General features: G+C 44.7%; 1 protein-coding gene across 1 annotated transcript; it reads right to left on the reverse strand.

Annotated features, from left to right (window-relative positions):
- Window positions 1–7,155: 7,155 nt before the first annotated feature.
- LOC125551235 (zinc transporter 7-like) lies at window positions 7,156–10,479 on the reverse strand. The gene is made up of 4 exons (XM_048714390.1): window positions 10,235–10,479; window positions 9,504–10,147; window positions 9,279–9,428; window positions 7,156–7,723 (listed from the first exon to the last, which is right to left on the reverse strand). Exons 1-4 carry the CDS (start codon window positions 10,293–10,295, stop codon window positions 7,418–7,420), a joined length of 1,161 nt encoding a protein of 386 aa, XP_048570347.1. The 5' UTR covers window positions 10,296–10,479; the 3' UTR covers window positions 7,156–7,417.
- Between the last annotated feature and the right edge of the window lie 12,129 nt (window positions 10,480–22,608).

Raw genomic sequence — 22,608 nt, forward strand, 5'->3', positions numbered from 1 at the left:
TTGGCATCTTCGGCCTCGCAAGCCACCTTGAATATTTCAAAGTGCTCTGCCGTGATTGTCGGATTATCCTTTACAATCTCGGAGTAGGGTTCCTTTTCGTTGAAGATCCGATATTTCACCCTTGGTTTCCAGGCGGCCAATGCGTCGCTAAACTTGCTCATGGCGTGTTTGTTTATCTTCTTCATTGTCGGGTCCTTATCTGGATCTTTATAATCCTTTTCATTCCGGCCCGGGAACAAGAATATCTGGTGCAGCTTCTTTAGGAGGGAGGGCCTCATATTATCTAACTTGTTTTATTTTCTCATCGTTGATGGTGGCGGTTGTCCGTATGATGCAGCCAATTTGATTGCCGTAGCACGCGCGCGCTTCCTCAGGCGCGTTTGGCTCAAAATTGTCGTCGTCCACCTCCATGACCACCAGTCTAGTAGTCCTGAGCTTGTTAGGAATCCGTCGCCTCTTTGCTTTCGGTTCTATACCGGCTCCGCTCCCTGAGGCAACGCCGGTCTCGATGCCAGTCTGCGTCCTAGTGCCGGTCTCAATCTCAGCGCCGGTCTGTGTGGGCCCAGCAACAACATCGGTTGATCATCGGCAAGGCTCAAAAATTCATCTACCGCCAGGTAGACGTCGTCGCAATCACCAGAACCCTATCCTTCATCGTTGCTAGCCATGTTTCCTACGATTAAATCTTGTAAATTAATTCTAGACCTAATAAAATGAATAATGACATACAAAAGGCCTATGTTTTGTAGGAATGTTGACTCCTTCCTGGTGCGGCAAATCCCGGGCACTCGATATGTCCTAGTTTGTAGCACAAGTCATGCCGAAATTCACGGAAAATTTCGTCATGACTTTTGCTAAAAAGTGGACAAATCGAGAACCTAAAATTTCCCGGAACGGAAATGAATCAATATTCTGGCAAAACATAGGCCACTCAGCTTCATTTCCTGGAAACAACAAAGCCACTTGGGCTCAATTGAACCACTTCAATGAAAAGATATAACATGAGCAAACACTATTGAGGAATTTGCATATAACATGGCCACTTTAATGAAAAGATACAATCAACAATAATGGAATATGAAAATGAACATCAATGATATATATCATATAACAACAATCTTGTTTTTTGTTTACATAGCAACAATTAGTTTAACCAAGTTTTTGAAAAGAAAAACAATTATGTTTTTTGTTTATAGCTAAATGCCATAGCTACTATCTTTTATTTATAGCTAAATACTTTTGTTTTTTTGTCTAAAGCTAAAATTTTAGGAACTCCATTTTCTCTAACCCTTCTGACCTCACCGAAATTTCCACACCAAGACCTTAGTACCTACACCCAATTTCTTGAAAAATATTCAGGTGCAAAGTCCAAATAATTCAAATTTCATTTGAATGAAATTCGGAACAGATTCAGGTCCATAGTCCAAATAATTTTTTATAGCTAAGTGTTTTTTTGTTTATAGCCTCTGTTAATTTAAATCTAAATGCTACTATTATTTACATACCCTCTATTAATTTAAAGCTAAATGGAATTACTATTTAGGCATTTTCATAAAAATTTGCCCTAGCTAATTTTCTAAAAAATTGCTAATCATTTTTCCTAAATGCTAAAAAATGCCTACTGCCCTAAACAAATCTAGGGTTCATATGAACACCTAGGGTTCATATGAACATCAACACAGCATCAACATATATATGAATGTCCCTAGCAGAGAGAGAGAGGAGGGTAGGGGAGAGGAGAGGCAGAGCCTTACGGTCGGCGGCGAGGGCAGGCTCTGGCTCGGGCGATGGAGGTCCTGGGCGAGCTGGGGCGGCGGCGGTGAGGTCGAGGGCGGCGGTAGTGAGCTCGAGGGAGGCGGCGGTGAGGTCGAGGGCGGCCTCGGGCGGCGGCGGTGTGGTCGAAGGCGGCAGGGCGACGACGGCGATGGAGCAGTTGGGGGAGAGGGGGGAGGACTTAGCAAAATTTTGAGCCCACGCGGCCGGGGGTTAAGTCAAACTAGCAGTACCACGTTTTGCCAAACGCGCTATAGCTAAGTTAGCTATAGCGTTTTCCAGCGAAATGCGCTACAACTATTCCTTTTTGTTTTATTTTCCTTTTTCTTTTGTTTTCTTTACATTTTCTTTTTTTCATTTCTCCTCTTTATATTTCTTTTATTGTCATTTACTTTTCTACTTACTTTTCTATTTATTTTGTTTTTCATAGCAGTAGCGCTCTACAGCATAAACGCACTGCTACAAAGTTTTTAGCAGTAGCGTGCTTCTGGAAGAATCCTACTACTATTTCTAGCCTACCGGCACCAGCAAGGGAATTATAGTAGTAGCGCTTTTCCGCGTAGACGCGCTACTGCTACAACAATGGTTGCAGCGTGCTTTTGTAACAAGCGCTACTAATAAGTAGCAATAGCGCCGTGTCTTGACCAGCGCTACTGCTATACCTCTGTGTATAAGGTTTTCCCTAGTAGTGTGTTTAGTTAACTGTTTGGTTCAATTCTGCAATGCGATGTTTAATAGTTGTGGGTGCATTCCGTTATTGTATACCATGTGAGGAATAAATTGAATTCTGTTGTAGTAAATACTTAACCTGATGGCTAACTACCTTATATGTGTTGCAGGGAAACAATGGGAAGCACTGAGATTTACAATCGAGATTAGAACGTGCATGGTCCGTTGTCTAATAGCATATTATTGTGCAATTCCAGGAACCATTCTAATATTTTGGTTTTTAACAATTTGGTCTTGCACATGTAGGTCCTGCTGTCAGAGGTTTTGACCCACTGTTCGACCCTTTTTGCATATGGGGAAATGAGTTGTCCATGAATATCAATCAAATCAAGAAACTCAAAAAGATTGTTAGGATAAAGAAATTAGCGACAAAAAACAACAAGATCTTTGTCTGCATAATGAAGAAGACATCAGTTCACTACAAGATGGTACTAACTATTATACCTTGCCTTTTTATTCCTTTGCCCTATTTCCAATATAGAGAAGATATTTATGCACATCCTTGTTTTCAGGCCTTTCTAAAGCAGTTCACTGATGATTATCTCTCAATCCACCTCTATGGTCAGGAGGCAAGGAAGGTTTTCATGAAACACCCACGGTTCAATATTGAAGTGTTCCTGAAGAGGACGAAGGACGGACGGCCGATCATCCACAGGCACTGGCCTAAAGTTGCAAAGACCTTCAACATGAATGAAGGCTCAATATTCGCCTTCCGCTTCAGCAGTTTTCTAGATGAGATGCATCTGTCTATATACCATCTATGATGCTAATTTTAAAAGGTTCTACATGTTGCATGTGAAACTTGGTGCTGGTGCAGTTGTGCAATGGGGTAGCTAAGTGCTGAAATTATATCATGTTGTACTATGATGTATTTTAATTATGAAATTCTGCTTCCTTAATATGAAAATTAAATATATTATGTGCTTAATATGAATGTCAATTAGGTTAATAAATGAATTATTAATAATAGGACAATTAGCCTGCTAATAGCGAATTAGCCTGCTAATTGGGGTTTGCTATTGCAAACGGTTGTTGAAAAAATACCATGGACGATGACCACAGGCAACGCACATAGTTTCTAGGAATAAACCGTGTTGGATCAATGAACAATCACACACGATTTTCTCTTGAAAACTGTTTGCGTTAGACTACCTTGCGCAAATGTTTACCACATAAAAACTGTGTGTGATGGACAGCCTTTGCCACATAGTTTCTTCTACGGACCGTGTGTGATACATTCAATAACGCAAACGATTTAACGGGAAAAATTGTGTGTGATGTACCTGTGAACGGAAACGTTTTTCTTGGAGCGACTGTGTGGGATGTACATACGAACGAAAGCGTTCAGCGGGGACTGACTGTGTGGGATGTACTTGTGACCGGAAACAATTTTACTGTATAATTGTATTTTTTAGCTCTATTGTACGTATTTTCGTATTTGAGCGCTCGCCGGTCGCACATGACCTCATTTTGCCGAGCGTGTGTGCCAGGAGGGCACATCCCCGACGGTTTCTAGGCCGTGTGGGAAGGACCCCCTATCGCCCACACTCACTAGGCGATGGTTCCAAATGTCATCACGGAAAGGAGTTAAAAATCATTTGTATTGGACCGACGCGTACTAGTGTAGCTAGCTCTCTCTTTCTCTCCTTATCCACTGCTGAAATGTGTGTGACATGAGTTGCCTATGTTTTGCCGAAATATCGATTTATTTTTGTTTTGGCGATTTCGGACAAACTTGATATGTCCTATTTTTAGGGAATGTGATGTTGATTTTCATGACTTTGATGTATGCATGCGTGCCTATAATTCTTTTGCTTATACCATGCAGGCGATCATGAAGGTTAGTGGAAGGATGGTGAAAAGATACTTGCGATCCACGGTGCACGACATGTATGAAAAAAATCGGAAGGCGTTTTTATGTCTGTGTCGAAGATGCAAATGAGGAGTCTGACTCGACCCCTTTAAGGATGGACGTTTGAAGGCGCACCTACTCATGATTGGTTTCATGGATGGCTATACTCGCTGGATAAGTGAAGATGATGACGAGGACGTGGACGGGGGAGTCAATAATGACATGGGGCCAGACGAAGAGATGATCGATAATGGACCCGAAGAAGAGGGTGATGATGACCCACAAGTATAGAAGAGGGTGCTGATGACTCACCGACGTGTCTTCTACGGGCAACTAGCAAGAACCGTTCTTACCTATGCAAAACCACAACGGTGATTATCAAGTTGCTATTTAACCTTCTGCAAGGACCGCCGTAGTCAAATTAGATTCAACTAAAGTGAGAGAAACAGACACCCGACAGCCATCTTTATGCAAAAGAAGTTGCATGTAAGTCGGTGGAACCGGTCTCATGTATGTGGACATGTAAGGTTGGTCCGACCCGCTTCATCCCACAATACCGCCAAATCAAAATATGACATAGATAGTAAGCAATATGAACATCACTGCCCACAACTCCTTTGTGTTCTACTCATGCATATCATCTATGCATAGACCTGACTCATGATGCCACTGTTCGGGAACATTGCATGGAAAACCAAAAAAAATCTACGCACATGCAAGATCTATCCATGGAGATGCATAGCTACGAGAAGGGGGGGAGCATCTACATACCCTTGTAGATCGCTAAGCAGAAACATTTATCAACGTGGTTAGTGTGGTCGTACAACTTTACGATCCATACTGATCAATCACCGAACACACGGCACCTCCGCATTCAGTACACGTTCAGCTCGATGACGTCCTCGCCTTCTCGATCTAGCAAGAGAGGCGAAGTAGTAGACGAGTTCCGGCAGCATGACGGCGTGGTGACGATGATGGTGAAAACTATTTTCGCAGTGCTTTGCCAAGCATAACGGTTTAGAGCGGAGAACGAACTAGAAGGAGAGGGGGCGCCGCAGGCTTGGGGATTCGTGGTCTATGGCGCCTCCCCCCTCCACTCATATATATAGGTGGAAGGGAGGGGAGGCAACCCTAGGCGCACCCCTAGGGGGCTGGCGGCCGCCCTAGGCGCCTGCCCTAGGCGGCCCCCTTTCCTTCTTGGCACGTGGGGAGAAGGCAGGAGGGGAGGTGTCCCCCTTTCCTTCTTGGCGCGTGGGGAGAAGGCAGGAGGGGAGGTGTCCCTCTTTCCTTTCTTAGCATGTGAAAGAGAAGGCAAGAGAGGGTCGGCCCGCTTCCTTCCTTCCCTAGGGCCGGTGGCCATGAGGTGGGGCGCGCCAGCCCCTTTGTGGGCTGGTGTGCTTCCCTTGTTGGCCCACTTGGTCCAATTGCTCCATGTGGCCTTCCGGAACCCCTTTTGGTGATTCGATAATTATCCGATGTTTCCCGAAACTCTTTTGGAGATCAAATACTATCATCCTATATATCAATCTTTATCTTCGGACCATTCTGGAGCTCCTCGTCCTGTCCATGATCTTATCTGAGACTCCAAACAACATTCGGTCACCAACATACATAATTCATATAGTACTATATCGTCAACAAACGTTAAGCGTGTGGACCCTATGGGTTCAAGAATAATGTAGATATGACCGAGACGCTTCTCCGGTCAATAACCAATAATGGGACCTGGATGTCCATATTGATTCCTACATATTCTACGAAAATCTTTATCGGTTGAACCTTTATGACAACATATGCAGTTCAATTTGTCCGTCGGTATGTTATTTGCCCAAGATTCAATCGCCGGTATCTATATACCTAGTTCAATCTCGTTACCGGCAAGTCTCTTTACTCGTTCCGTAATACATCATCTTGTAACTAACTCCTTAGTCACTTTGCTTGCAAGCTTTTTGTGATGTTGTATTATCGAGAGGGGCCAGAGATATCTCTCCATTATACGGAGTGACAAATCCCAATCTTGATTCACGCCAACTCAATAGACACCTTCGAAGATACTCCCTTCGTTCGGAATTATTTGTCGCAGAAATGGATGTATCTAGATGTATTTTAATTTTAGATACATTCATATTCAAGACAAGTAATTCCGAACGAAGGGAGTGCCTATAAAGCACCTTTATATTCACACAGTTACGAAGTGACGTTTGATAGCACACAAGATATTCCTCCGATACCCGGAGTTGCATGATCTCATGGTCAAAGAAATATGTATTTAACATTAAAAAAAGCAGTAGCAATAAACTGAACGATCATATACTAAGCTAACGGATGGATTTTATCTATCACATCATTCTTTTAATGATGTGATCCTCTTATCAAATGACAACTCATGTCTATGGTTAGGAAACCTTAACAATCTTTTGATCAACGAGCTAGTATAGTAAAGGCTTCATAGGGACTTGGTATTTGCTTATGTATTCACACATGTATTTAAATTTCCGATCAATACAATTATAGCATGAATAATAAACCTTTATCATGATTAAGGAAATATAATAATAACCACTTTATTATTGCCTCTAGGGCATATTTCTAACAGAAAGCTCAACTGAAATCTAAGTAAGTGTGCATCCAACTTACTTGCTCTCTCGGGCATTTAGCCTTGTATGATACACGATGAAACATTAAAATAAACTTTGGAACAAGAAAATAAAACTATGCAACACTCTGAAATAAATAAATTATACCCAAAACCAAAAATATAGCACGAATCACAAAGCAGCGCCGGTAGATGCATGCATGCATGGTAGGAAAACCACTGTCGTCGTTACACATCTCCCCAAAGCAACAGTGCTTGGTGATTTAGCAAGAGTATACACATATATACACAATGCTCAGGCGTTTCCGGCGCTGTTCTCTCTCATGCCCATCAAAAACAAGGGCACGTTATCTGATGTATGTATGCAATCAGATGAACACAGGCACATGCATTAGTTATGTACATGTATCACAGGCAGTATGTTGGGACGTAGGCGTCGTCCGCTACCTCCATCTGATTAAACCGGTTCAGGCCCAAACTGCAAGCGATGACATGGAGAGCGCACCTAGGAACAGGGCGACATAGGCCATCACTTGCTGCCGTGGTGACCCTGTCATCTTCCCACCCAAGAAATCGGCTGCGATTAGATCCACCAGCGCCATGTATATGAGTATGCCGGCCGACACAGAGTCCAGGATGCCTTCGACCACTAGAGCCCTGGGGCTATTGGCGTTGTAAAATGAGGACAGACCGGCCCCAGCGGCGATACCAGTTGGTGTTGTAATGGCAAAAAAGGACGCCATCATGACTGCCGAAAGGTTCTTAAACTGAGCCTGTTGGAAGAAATGTTGGCAGTGTGTCAAATTTGATAATCCAGATGAGAAAAGCTTTACCACAATAAAGCTACTTAGAGAAAACAATGGGGCAAGGGCAAAAGAGAACTATTTTTTTTACAAAAGGAGGGCAAAAGAGAACTATAGTCAGAAGATAAGTAACCCACATAATAACAATGCAGTTTTATATGCTTACGTCACATTAGCAACTTAAACAGAAACGGCAATATAACCTCAGCCAATAAGGTGTGGTATGATCGTCTGATTTTAGTGAGTTCAGCCGTTTGAAATCTATATCATTTTAGATTGGTTCAACAGCTATTAAAAAGATCAACAAGTACACCAAAACAATATTTTGGAAACACCAGGGAGCAATGTGGATGGGGCATAGGTCAGACGTTGCACATACAGGTATAAGAGCAAGTTATTTGGAAGATCAGTACATGAGCAGTGGAGCACATGAAAGAAACACATTTTGCCAAAATATTGGATTAAGCGTCGAGTATAAATTGGAGTTTCTCACAAAGAAGAAATCAAATCAAAAGAGTTCAGTAGAAGACAGTTGCTCCTGGAGAGTGAAAGCCACAAATAATCATGGACCTAAAGTTTTAGAAGGATACTCATACCAATATTTTTAGTTGTGCCACCTAGTTTTTTGGAAAAAAATATTGGTTATGTGCCTGACCACAGATAGATACTGACGATAAGCAGGAAAGTTATATGGTTCAAAGAAACTCGATGTACCAGAAGCCAATTCATACACTATAAAAGAATATTACTAATTTGAGAAAGGCAAGATACACAGAGGTTTATCTCCATACTATAAAGTCTATGTTGATGGCATGCAACTGAACGGCTAATAGTTGCAAATGAAAAACAAGCTGGTGATAGAACATCCGCCGATAACAGCCTCAAATTTAAAATAGGTAGACCTTGTATTTGTGAAGGTCCACCCTCCTCCATCCAATTAACAAAGGTGCAATCCCTGACGACAAAAACTAGAACTACATGCAAGTTCGACTAGTAAAATTGCTGGATTTAACTCAGTTTAACATAATCAGGTGGTGGATTCACAGCTCATGTTATGAGGGCGGCAGCTGACACCAGATTAGTGCTCCCTTCATAATGAATATTATTTATATTCCTGTATTTTCTTATGAACTGATACTTCTGAAGTTCTAAATCCTTGAGATTTCCATTTATGAATGAAAATCTTGATATTTCCAGCTTTCTGGTTTCTGAGCTTGAGGTTTGTAAATTCGCATCCTTTTCTGTTGCATGTGATGCTAGAATTCACAACCGTAAATACTTAAATGAAGTGCAATTCAGTATAGTTATTTTATCCCTAAATCAAGACCATGATCATAAAAAAAAAGAATGTAGCATCACTGTGAAAAATGGACGCCCACATTAACCTATATACTGTAAGAACAGACTCTACAAAGTGCAAACAGTAGAACAGTAGAAGTTGTGGTCGTTCCAACTATTTCATTTTCCTTGTAGTCATCCCACAATCGTTCCACATTATTCTATCAATCCATACTGAATTCCTCACCTGTGCAATGCACCCACCGAGGGCAAACCCCTCGAAGAACTGGTGGAATGAGAGCGCTGCCACCAGTGGCCTGATTGTGCAGGGGCTCCGAGACACCCCAAGCGACAGCCCAATGATCACCGAGTGCGACACAATCCCCATTTCCAGTATCTGCAGGAACCAAAATCAATATTTTTTTGAGGGGCAGTGCATCAAACAGTGAATCCAAGGAAGAGATTACACCACCTGTGATACCACGACGGAGCGCACGTGGTCTGACACCCCCCCCTCGCGTCCTTGTGGTTGCACCAGCTCGTGACCATGCGACTGCGCGTGGGAATGGGAGTGGGCTTGCAAGAGCGGGACCTTGTGCTCACTCTCGACGACGGTGACCACAGTGATGTCTTCGTCGCTGGCGGAGGTGGACGCGGCGGCGAGTGCGGCAGCGGCGTCAGCCTTGACCCGAGCTACCTCCGCGCGGTGCTTGGTCTCGTAGAACCTGGTGACCAGGACGTCGAGCACCAGCGTGGCAAGAGCAGCGAGCATGGCGACGAACCCCGGGAACGGGAACCGCCGCCAGGGCGCGGCCGGGAGGCAGGGATTGGAGAGCGCGTGCTCGGCGTCGTGCAGCATGTGAACGAACCCCGTGGCCAGGATCACGCCGGCCGCGAAAGCCTTGGCGGCCACGAAGACAGCGCTGCCGGTCTGCACCGTCCGCCGCTTCCGCCCCGCGAGCGGCAGGCCCACGCCCATCACCCCGGACACCAGTATCGCCGCCATGGCAATCCATTTGAGCCTCAGCGCCGCCGCGTCGTCCCGGCACCCCGCCCCCTCGGCCTTCTCCGCCTCGTCGGCGCAGCTCGCCGCGGACAGGGACGCCGCAATAAACCCTGAGCCACCATTGACATCGATCGGATCAACCACAAAGCGAACACAGTATGTGCTTCAAAGAAACCTCGAAAAGCAAACTGATTTACCGTTGCTTCTACTCAAGAGCTGGCCGATGTGCCGGCGGAAGCCTGCGACACCGATCATCATGGCCCGAGAATCCCGAGCGGTGCTAAATTCCTCGAGGACAAAAATCTCGGAAAAGACGGATTCGTTAACCTCTTCGCCTGGCCTTTCTTTTGATGCGGTGGATGCCTTGCTATCTTCGCACGTAAAAGCGCGCAGGGTACGAGAGAGAGAAAGAGGGGAGGGAGTGTCGTCATGGTGGCACTGCACCGAACAGCCGGGGTACTAGAGCGGACGTGATCCGTCAACGCCAACGATCCAGAATGTGGACGGTGGCGATTCCACCTGGTGTTGGAAGGTCGCGTTTCGCTGAGCTGCGGGCCAGACGGCTCTGCCGGTGGGGTCGCGGGCCTCCGGTGGGGAAAAGCGCGAGGGCGTGGACTGGATGCACGAACTCTTTGCTCTGCTGAACGTCGATTCGTGCTTTGGACGGTCGAGATCGTGCTCCGCGAGCGTTGAGTTGTTACGTTGTTCTCCAAGGGGCACTTCGGCAGGGATGGGCTGCTGCTTGCCACACGCGATGGTGATCAAGTCGAGAGACTTGCATGCGGGGCATACTCCCAGTTTGGGCCCAGTTGTCAGTCTGACTCATGAGATGGCGGAGGTTGGAGCTGGTCGTGGGTTGGTGCTTTGGGACGGAGTCGTGGGGGAGTGGGAAACGATGTCGACATAGTGAGGTTAGGCGGTTCGGCGGCGATCCATTCATCATCCATGTCAGCATTCCTGTGTGGACTGGGCTCATCTCATCGGCCTTCAGAACGATGGGCTGTTGGGTCGCCGGGTCACAGAATACGAGTTATTGTACTTGTGCCGATTACGAATGTTCATATTTCGTCTCAGGTTAGGCGTGCTTCCGAGGGTTTCATGTTTTTAAAAGGCATATGTTCTTCGTCATCGTATATGGTCATCGTATTTCAAGTGAATATAAATTTACTCCTATTCTTTTGCCGGTGTCATACGGGTAGAGAGTTTTTTGTCCTCGTAGATTCGACCATTTGAATCTGAAAAGGGGCAACCAAAAAAATGAATGCTCAAAAAAATCGAAAGAATAAAAACCGGAGCCCGAAAGAACGGGTGCGGTTTTCACATTTTTGGGGGAAGCACAAGCTTTGCTTTTTCTTCTTTTAGGGAAGCAGGGGTTATGTTTCTCGTAGAAGCACACATGTACCTTTTGCCTTTTGAGTAAAAGTATAGATTTGCTCCTTGTGAAATTACGGAAGAACAGTATGTGCTTCCATGAGAAACAAAATCATGGTTCTCGAAGCACGTTCTTTTTTCAAGAAGTACATATGTGCTCCGGATAAAAATTCTCTTTTTCCAAAACCTAGGGAAAACCAGACAAAAACCAAAAAGCTGACAAAACTGAAAAGGAACATCTAAAACCCGAAAACGCATAAAAACAAAATTCAAAGGACGCGCCCAACGCGGCACATGTCAGTGGCTGAACGCACCACTTGACACTCCATAAAGTGACACTTGTGGATCTTTCGCAAGCAAGAGGTAACCATTGGTTGGTCTCATACAACGAAGAATGCTATGTACAAAAGAGTAGTCCCCACTAAATGCATCTATCCCAATATCCAATCATGCATGAAAAGATCACCTCAATATGCTAACTTACATGAGAAAAGATTGACCAGAACATGTAATCATGCATGTGAAACCTATTACCCTACTTATATTCCATAAATATCATAATCAAATATTCATATTCCAACATCATGCATGTGCGGGGTATCATCTAGTATCTAATAATGGGTATATGTTTACATCGTATCATTAACTACTCTAGTAGTGACAAATGGTTCAACACATATACATCATTTTATCACATCTAGATGACCTGTTGCCTTGGCGCAAAGACCGGCTACAAGCAGAAAGTTAAGCAAGATATGAGCATCATGTTTCATAATTTTTGTTTTATGAATTCCCAAAAAATCCAATCAAAAGGACACATAAACTATTTGAGATTTTTCTCGGAATTATCTGCAAAAACTATGCCAATGACTATAGTAATGTTGTGTTGTTTTACATTCATCCTTTGTTGGGATAGCCCGTTAAGGAACATCACATGACCGCATGTTGACCAAGGTAACACCAAACCAAACGAACTGAGCAACAAGACTTCTACTCTAACAAACCGAGTGAAGGAAATATGCCCTAGAGGCAATAATAAAGTTGTTATTTATATTTCCTTATATCATGATAAATATTTATTATCCATGCTAGAATTGTATTAACCAGAAACTTAGTACATGTGTGAATACATAGACAAAACAGAGTGTCCCTAGTATGCCTCTACTTGACTAGCTCGTTAATCAAAGATGGTTAAGTTTCATTACCATCGACATGTGTTGTCATTTGATGAACAGGATCACATCATCAAAGAATGATGTGATGGACAAGACTCATCCGTTAGCTTAGCATAATGATCATTTAGTTTTATTGCTATTGCTTTCTTCATGAATTATACATATTCCTTTGACTATGAGATTATGCAACTCCCGAATACCGGAGGAACACCTTGTGTGCTATCAAACGTCACAACATAACTGGGTGATTATAAAGATGCTCTACATGTGTCTCCGAAGGAGTTTGTTGGGTTGGCATAGATCAAGATTAGGATTTGCCATTCCGAGTATCGGAGAGGTATCTCTGGGCCCTCTCGGTAATGCACATCACTATAAGCCTTGCAAGCAATGTGACTAATGAGTTAGTTGCGGGATGATGTATTGCAGAACGAGTAAAGATACTTGCCGATAACGAGATTGAACTAGGTATAATGATACCGACAATCGAATCTCGGGCAAGTAACATACCGATGACAAAGGGAATGACGTATGTTGTTATGCGGTTTCACCGATAAAGATCTTAGTAGAATATGTAGGAGCCAATATGAGCATCCAGGTTCTGCTATTGGTTATTGACCGGAGATGTGTCTCGGTCATGTCTAAGTTCGCACACTTAAAGTTCGATGACGATTTGTATTATGAGTTATGTGTTTTGGTGACTGAAGTTTGTTCGGAGTCCCGGATGATATCACGGACATGACGAGGAGTCTCGAAATGGTCGAGAGGTAAAGATTGATATCTTGGAAGGTTATATACGGACATCGGAATGGTTCTGAAGAGGTTCGGGGATTTTTTGGAGTACCAAGAGGTTACCGGAACCCCCCGGGAAAGTTAATGGGCCTCATGCGCCATAGTGGAGAGAGGGAGGCAGGCCACAAGTTAATGGGCCTCATGCGCCTCCCCCTGCCCAATCCGAATTGGACAAGGGGTGGGGGCGTGGCCCCCCCTTTCCTTCTCCCTCTCCCCACTTTCCCCTTTCCCCCTCTTCGTTGGAAGGAAGGGGGGCGAATCCTACTAGGAGTGGAGTCCTAGTAGGACCCCCCCCCCCTTGGCGCGCCTCCTCCTCGCCGGCCACCTCCTCCCCCTCTCCTTTATATACAGGGGCGAGGGCACCCCAAAGGCACACCAATAGTTCTCTTAGCCGTGTGCGGTGCCCCACTCCATAGTTTACTCCTCCGGTTATAGCGCCGTAGTGCTTAGGCGAAGCCCTGCGCGGATTACATCACCATCACCATCACCACACCGTCATGCTGACGGAACTCTCCCTCGACCCTCTGCTGGATCAAGAGTTCAAGGGACGTCGTTGAGTTGAACGTGTGCTGAACACGGAGGTGCCGTACGTTCGGTACTTGGATTGGTTGGATCGTGAAGATGTTCGACTACATCAACCGCGTTAACCTAACGCTTCCGCTTTCGGTCTATGAGGGTACGTGGACACACTCTCCCCCTCTCGTTGCTATGCATCTCCTAGATAGATCTTGTGTGATCATAGGAATTTTTTTGAAGTTGCATGCTACGTTCTCAATAGTGGCATCAGAGCCAGGTCTATGTGTAGATGATATGCACGAGTAGAACACAAAGAGTTGTGGGCGATAATAGTCATACTGCTTACCACCAACGTCTTACTTTGATCCAGTGGTATTGTTCAATGAAGCGGCCCAGACCAACATTACATGACCACGTTCATGAGACCGGTTCTACCGACGTGCTTTGCACACAGGTGGCTGGCGGGTGTCTGTTTCTCCAACTTTAGTTGAATCGAGTTTGATTACGGCCGGTCCTTGTTGAAGGTAAAAACAACATACTTGACGAAAAATCGTTGTGGTTTTGATGCGTAGGTAAGAACCGTTCTTGCTAGAAGCCCGTAGCAGCCACGTAAAACTTGCAACAACAAAGTAGAGGACATCTAACTTGTTTTTGCAGGGCATGTTGTGATGTGATATGGTCAAGACATGATGAGATATAAATTGTTGTATGAGATGATCATGTTTTGTAAAAGTTATCGGCAACTGGCAGGAGCCTTATGGTTGTCGTTTTACTATATGAAATGCAATCGCCGTGTAATTGCTTTACTTTATCTCTAAGCGGTAGCGGTAGCGGTAGCGGTAGTCGTAGAAGCAATAGTTGGCGAGACGAAAACGACGTTACGATGGAGATCAAGGTGTCAAGCCGGTAACGATGGAGATCATGACGGTGCTTTGGAGATGGAGATCAAAGGCACAAGATGATGATGGCCATATCATGTCACATATTTTGATTGCATGTGATGTTTATCTTTTATGCATCTTATTTTGCTTAGTACGGTGGTATCATTATAAGATGATCCCTCACTAAATTTCAAGGTACAAGTGTTCTCCCTGAGTATGCACCGTTGCTATAGTTCATCGTGCCGAGACACCACGTGATGATCGGGTGTGATAAGCTCTACGTTCACATACAACGGGTGCGAGCCAGTTTTGCGCGTGCAGAATACTCGGGTTAAACTTGACGAGCCTAGCATATGCAGATATGGCCTCGGAACACTGAGACCGAAAGGTCGAACGTGAATCATATAGTAGATATGATCAACATAGAGGTGTTCACCATTGAAAACTGCTCCATCTCACGTGATCATCGGACATGGTTTAGTTGATATGGATCACGTGATCATTTAAATGACTAGAGGGATGTCTATCTAAGTGGGAGTTCTTAAGTAATATGATTAATTGAACTTTAATTTATCATGAACTTAGTCCTGATAGTTTTTGCATATCTATGTTGTTGATCAATGGCCTGTGCTACCGTTCCCTTGAATTTTAATGCGTTCCTAGAGAAAGCTAAATTAAAAGATGATGGCAGCAAATACACGGACTGGGTCCGTAACTTGAGAATTATCCTCATTGCTGCATAGAAGAATTACATCCTGGAAGCATTGCTAGGTGCAAGACCCGCTGCAGGAGCAACTCCTGACGTTATGAACGTCTGGCAGACTAAAGCTGATGACTACTCGATAGTTCAGTGTGCCATCACTTCCTTACCATGTGTGCGGTCGCGGGCACGAGGAACGCGGCACAGCGGGATGCCATCGCTTCCTTACCAGTTACTGTGCGCCGCGGTGCCATGGACGACGCCTGGAGAAAGCTCTGGGATGGAGGGGCCGGGCAGCCGTACAGTGCGGTGGTATTCAAGAGCTCAACGACAAACGACAACAGAAATTTGGCTTCCTTTACAATTTTGCTCGTTCATTATCGCACACGGTTCATCTCCGTCTCTTCCGGAAACAATGTGCGCTGAGCCTATTGTGTGTTGCGTTATGATTGGCCGGAACCCCAGCCACGCGGATCACGCGGGTGCACCATTGGATGCGCCGCGATCGAACGGCAATCCACGTCCCTCACATCATACTCGTGCACCTGTAGCTGGATTGGATTTATATGCGCTAAATGCCTAGAAAATGCACATAATCCCCTAAATATGGTAAATGAGCCCGGAAAAATGCCAAATTTGAACATGGTGATTTGCAGGGTGTATGTTCGTCGTAGAAAAAAAACTCCAGGGCAAAGAACAAAGAAAATTTGGATTCCCTTTCAATCTTGAGGATTTCCCTCTCGAAAGCATGGAACTTCCTCGGTGATGGTTCGATTTATGAAGGGCGTGCATGATGACATAAGCCAAACCTTCTCAAATTTTTACCAGGGCATGATGAGGTCATACCATGGTACCATGCTAGGCATCATGTTTTTAAGTATTTATTTCATTTTTTCTATAGTTGAAACCCCAACAAACAAACATTTGTGGTTGACTAGTGCCACACATTTCATCGAAAAATCTGTCCATTCCTTGTAAAAGGCATGAGAATTTACTAAATGACACGAGCATGGTTTTCTAGGCCGTTCTTGTGGACCCTTTCATGCATCGATTGTTTGAACTTGAATTATGCGCATTAATGCCTAGAAAATGCACATAATCCCCTAAATATGGCAAATGAACCCGGAAAAAGTGCCAAATTTGAACACGGTGATTTGCAGGTTGTATGTTCATCGTAGAAAAAAACTCGTGGACAAAGGACAAAGGACAAAGGAAATTTGGACCCCCCCTTCAATCTTGGTGTTTTCCCCCTTGAAACCACGAAACTTCCTCGGTGATGGTTCGATTTATGAAAGGCGTGCATCACGACATAAGGAAAACATTCTCCAATTTTTACCAGGGCATGGTGAGGCCATACCATGGCACCACGCCAGGCGTCATGTTTTCCATCCATGTGTTTCATTTTTTGTATAGTTGTTAACCGAGTAAACAACACATTTATGGTTGACTATTGCCACACATTTCCTTGAAATATCTGTCCATTCCTTGTAAAAGGCATGAGAATGTACTAAATAACACGAGCATGGTTTTCCAGACCGTTCTTGTGCACCTTTTCATGCACCGATTGTTCGAATTTGAATTATGTCCATTAATGCCTAGAAAATGCACATAATCCCCTAAATATGGTAAATGAGCCCGGGAAAATGTCAAATTTGAACACGTTGCATTTGAGGCCGTATGTTGATCGTTGGAAAACAACTGAATGACAAACTAGGACAGAAATTGTTATTTCAATATATCTAATTTACGATCTTAATTTTCATTTCAAGCAGTACATCCCTTACTTTGCAAGAACAGGAGTAGAAGGAAATCTTGGGCTTTACTTTGCTGATGACTCCCAAGATGTCATATTGACAACGCAACATGGATTTACAATGAGGTTAGCATAAAACTTGATAAAGATGGTCACTCCTATTTTAATGCGCACCTTTGGAGAAAAATGTCTAAGTGTTATGAACTGAAAGCTGGCAATAAAATTCTAGTGTGTGCACCACAGCCTGGTCTAATTAACATGGATGTTTACTTCCCCAACGTCATCAGCCGATCAAAGTCTGATCGAGGTTAGTGTCCTTTCAACTTTCTCATTGCTGTCATATTACTATTTAAGCAACCAATTGATCACTATTTAAGCAACCAATTGTTATATCATATTCTGACTCCATTCCTAGGCAGTAACAAATTCTATTTACCAATTTATGCGCACTATATATTCTTCTCCCATGTTCTGAATAAATAATACCTTTCCACCTTTTAAGCAGGATATGTTGGATGCATAGTGAACAATCTGTATGTTACTAAGCGTACCAAATTTCACTGGAAGGACTTGAAGTATGTCATAAACTTTGTTGATAATCTGACAGAGATAGCACAGCGTATAAATGTTGGATTCTGGATGGGATTAATTAGACCTATGGTGCACACACTGGACACGACCAATTATGTGCACAAAACGCTGATAAAAAGTCTTATTTTAATGTTGATGCTCATAAACTATATATATCTTCAATGATATGTTACAATTGTTTTTTATTCTACATGTCAACAGAAATTGCCCCCTGTAGCAGCTCCTGGATCGATTTCCCGGCGTGGTCGAATTACACTTGTGCATCCTAATAACGCCAAAGTGATTGCAAGGTACTGATGTAGGGTAGGAACCCTAGGGGCCGATCTTTCACGAAAGGAGCGGATCCTGTGATGAACACGAAGAACGCGAGGAGGGAAACGAGGGAAAACACAAGGGGAAACACAAGAGGAACACTCAAACTAATAAGAACAAGTCACAAAAGTGCTAGATCCTTGAATACATAGGGTTCACACGGTACTCAATCAACCAAGGACGATACAAGGGTAACGGTCTTCTCCGTGAGGAGGTCTTGAGTTCTTCCTTAGAAAGGGGTCTTGAATCCGCTTGGGGGATCTTCTCTGGTGGAGGCTCGAATCTCCGTGGAGAAGGTAACCAAGTGGATGAGCAAAGCTCTCACACAAACATGAGCTAATCCTTTGCTAACCCTAGCTAGAAGGAATAGGTGGAGTATATATAGTCTTAGTGCAAAAGAGGGGGAACGAAGGGGTACATGGGCTGCGGCACAACACACAACTATGTATAGGCGTCAGACGTTCGGGGGTCACCGGTCATCCGGAGGCTCACGAGGGTCCGGACGTCCGGTGCCTGTCAGACGTCCGTAATTCTGGCTCGGGTGTGCTTCGATCGGACGTCCGGTCGGGGTCGGACGTCCGGGCGTCGTCGGTCGTCCGAGGGGCTCCGGAAATCCATAGATTTGGCTTGGGTGCGGTGGCGTCGGTCGTCCGGAGGGGGCCGGATGTCCGGAGCCCGGAGATCATCGGACGTCCAGTCCAGTCCGGTCGTCCGGAGCCTGTAGCTTCCTCTTCATTACTTATTCTCCATCTTCACGTCCATCTTCCTCTTCTTCTTTTCCTCGCTCCTTAGCTTCTCCAAGATACCTGAGTATGCACAGAGTATCCGTATGAGGTAGTAGCCATGTCTCATGTGCATCGAAGTGGAAATCTGAAAGGAGTGATGTCACCTCGGTTTCGAGAGCTCTTGCACATGCTCGTGTCATGGGTCCAAGAGGTGTCGTAGGAGATGTAGTTGGGTCCATGGGGATGGCCTTGGGATGCTCCGCATCATCTCCCCTCCCTTGGGGAAGATCCGTCCTCGGATCAAATTCTTCATCACCATGGAAGGAAGAGAGATCTTTTACGTTGAAGATGTCGCTCACGGAGTACTTGTCGCGAGGGATGTTGATCTTGGATGTGTTGTTGTTGTAGCGTGCAAGCACCTTGAAGGGTCCATCCGCGTGTGGTCAAAGTTTGGACTTGCGTTCTTGGGGAAAGCGGTCTTTGCGAAGGTGTAGCCACACGAGATCTCCAATGTTGAATACCATAGGGTTCTTGTTGACGTTGAGCTTGGTCGCAAGGCGTTGTACTTGGCGCTCGATGGTGTTTCTTGTATCTTCATGCACCTTCTTGAGATGTGTCACGCATGCACTTGCGTCCAGATTGATGTGCTCTTGGAGTGGTAGAGGAAGAATGTCCAATGGTGACAATGGGTTGAATCCGTAGATGACCTCAAAGGGGGACTTGCCGGTTGTTGAGTGTCTTGCCCGGTTGTAGGCGAACTCGGCGATAGGTAGGCACTCCTCCCACTCCTTGATGTTCTTCTTGATGAGTACTCAAAGTAGAGCGGAGAGTGTGCGGTTTGTCACCTCCGTTTGGCTGTCGGTTTGGGGGTGGTAAGCCGTGGAGAAGAGTAGCTTGATTCCGAGCTTGGTGCATAGGGTCTTCCAAAAGAAGCTTAGGAACTTTATGTCGTGGTCCGAGACGATCGTCTTTGGCACTCCATGTAGACGCAATATTTCCCTACAAAAGAGATTAGCAACATGTGAAGCATCGTCTATCTTGTTGGAAGGAATAAAATGTGCCATTTTTGAGAAACGGTCCACAACGACAAATACAGAATCCTTGCCATTTCTAGTCCTAGGCAAACCAAGTACAAAGTCCATGCTAATGTCTTCCCATGGTTGATATGGAATTGGTAGAGGCATATAAAGGCCATGACATTGAGCTTTGGACTTAGCTTTGTGACATGTAGAGCATCGGTTGGTGAAGCGATTGACGTCCCAAAACATCTTGGGCCAAAAGTAGTTCTTCGAGAGCGTAGCGAACGTCTTGTCGCGTCTGAAATGTCCCATTAAGCCTCCTCCATGAGATTCCTGCAAAAGCAACAAACGAAGAGAAGACTCGGGGATGCAAAGTTTGTTAGCTCTCATAAGATATCCATCTTTGAGGTAATAGCGTTCCCAAGAAGTATGCATCAAACACTTGGCATAAGGAGTAGGAAAGGTAGGGTCATGCTCACAGAAGTCTTTTATGTGCTCAAAGCCAATGATATCCAATTCAAGTTGAGCAACAAGCATGCATATGCGGGAAAGTGCATCCGCCACAATGTTTTTGCCCTTAATGTACTTGATGACATAAGGAAAAGACTCAATAAATTCACTCCATTTAGCATGACGCTTGTTCAACTTGGTTTGGCCCTTAAGATACTTGAGCGTTTCATGATCGGTACGAATGATAAACTCATGTGGGCAAAGATAGTGTTCCCATTCATGCAAAACGCGGACTAAAGCATATAACTCTTTGTCATAGATGGGGTAATTGAGTTGCGCGCCGGAGAGTTTCTCACTAAAGTAAGCTATGGGGCACTTCTCTTGCGTTAACACGCCTCCTATGCCATTACCACTAGCATCGCAATGAATCTCAAAGGGTTTGTCAAAGTTGGGTAAAGCAAGCACGGGAGCATGAGTAAGCAAGTTCTTAAGCTCATTGAAAGCGTTATTTTGGGATGGTCCCCAAGCAAAAGGCGCATTCTTCTTGCTCAAAGCATGCAAAGGCGAAGCAATGGTGCTAAAATCCTTCACAAAGCGACGATAGAAACCCGCAAGGCCAAGAAAACTACGCACTTGTTGCAAATTGGTTGGTTATGGCCAAGTCTTAATAGCATAGATCTTGGACTCATCAACGTGAACACCCCTAGAAGAAACAACAAAACCCAAGAAAACGAGCTTATCAATGCCAAAAAGGCATTTCTCCATATTAGCATAGAGTTGCTCTTTTCGAAGAGTTTGCAAAACGGTTCGAACATGGGTGACATGATCTCTAAGAGATTTGCTATAAACAAGGATATCATCAAAGTAGGCCACAACAAATATACCAATGTAAGGGGGAAAACATGATTCATAAGACGCATAAAAGTACTCGGTGCTTCCGAAAGACCCATAGGCATAACTAACCACTCATACAAGCCAAACATGGTTTTGAAAGCGCTTTTCCATTCATCACCCTCTTGTATGTGGATTTGATAGTAACCACTCTTAAGATCAATTTTAGAAAAGATAGTGGCACCACTAAGCTCATCAAGCATATCATCTATGTGTGGAATGGGATACCTATAGCGAACGGTGATAGCATTGATAGGTCTACAATCGGAGCACATGCAAAAGCTACCATCTCGTTTTGGCACAAGAATGACCGGGACGACACAAGGGCTCAAACTTTCACGCACATGTCCATGGTCTATGAGATGCTTTACTTGCCTTTGTATTTCTTTGGTTTCTTCGGGGTTGACGCGGTAGGGAGCTTTGTTCGGAAGCGGTGCTCCAGGGATGAGGTCGATGCGGTGCTCAATGCCTCGTAGTGGAGGTAGTCCCGGAGGTAGCTCGTCGGGGAAAACATCGTGAAATTCATGCAAAAGAGAAGACAACACTAGAGGAAGAGTGTGAGAAGTGTTAATTTGTGGTGCATTGTCCTTGCACACAAGGACGTAGTGTAGGACACTAGATGGGTTCTCACACACTCCTCTTATCACACTTTTGGTGGCAAATAGGACTAAGTTCTTCTTTTCGCTCATCGTGGAGGTGTTCGATTTGGGTTTGTGGCGCTCACTCTCTCTTTGGTGGCTCGCTCTCTCACTATGATCTCCATGATGGGTGGCTTGCTTGTCGGTGATCACTTGACTTGGCGACATTGGACGGAGGACGTACTCCTTGCCCTTCATCTTGGAGATGTAGTGATTCATTCGGCCGTTGTGGATGATTCCCCTATCGAATTGCCATGGGCGTCCAAGGAGAAGATGGCAAACGGTCATTGGAATGACGTCGCACTCCAAGGTGTCTTCGTAGGCGCCAATTTTGAAGGAGACTTGTACTTGGTGCTTGACTTGGATGGTGCCGGAGTCGCTAAGCCATTGCACTTTGTATGGATGTGGGTGCTTCGTCTTGGGAAATTGGAGCTTGGAGCAAAGTTCTTCACTTGCAAGGTTATGACAACTCCCTCCATCGATGATGACCTTGACGGATCATCCATTGATTCCGGCCTTGGTGTGGAATATGTGGTATCGTTGGTCTTCTTCTTGGTGATGTTGGAGAGTCAAGACCTTGGAGACAACAAGGGCGGGACTTGAATCTTCATCGCAAAAGACTTGTTCCTCTTCATCGTTCACTTGTCGGTGCATGGCGACTTGCTCAAGAGCATCCATTTCTCCTTCACTCATTGAATCGTAGGTGCTGTAGTCGTTCAGGATCATGGTTCGCTTGTTGGTGCACTCATAGGACTTGTGG

The sequence above is a fragment of the Triticum urartu genome, chromosome 1 (genome assembly GCF_003073215.2).
Source record: "Triticum urartu cultivar G1812 chromosome 1, Tu2.1, whole genome shotgun sequence".
Lineage (NCBI taxonomy): Eukaryota > Viridiplantae > Streptophyta > Magnoliopsida > Poales > Poaceae > Triticum > Triticum urartu.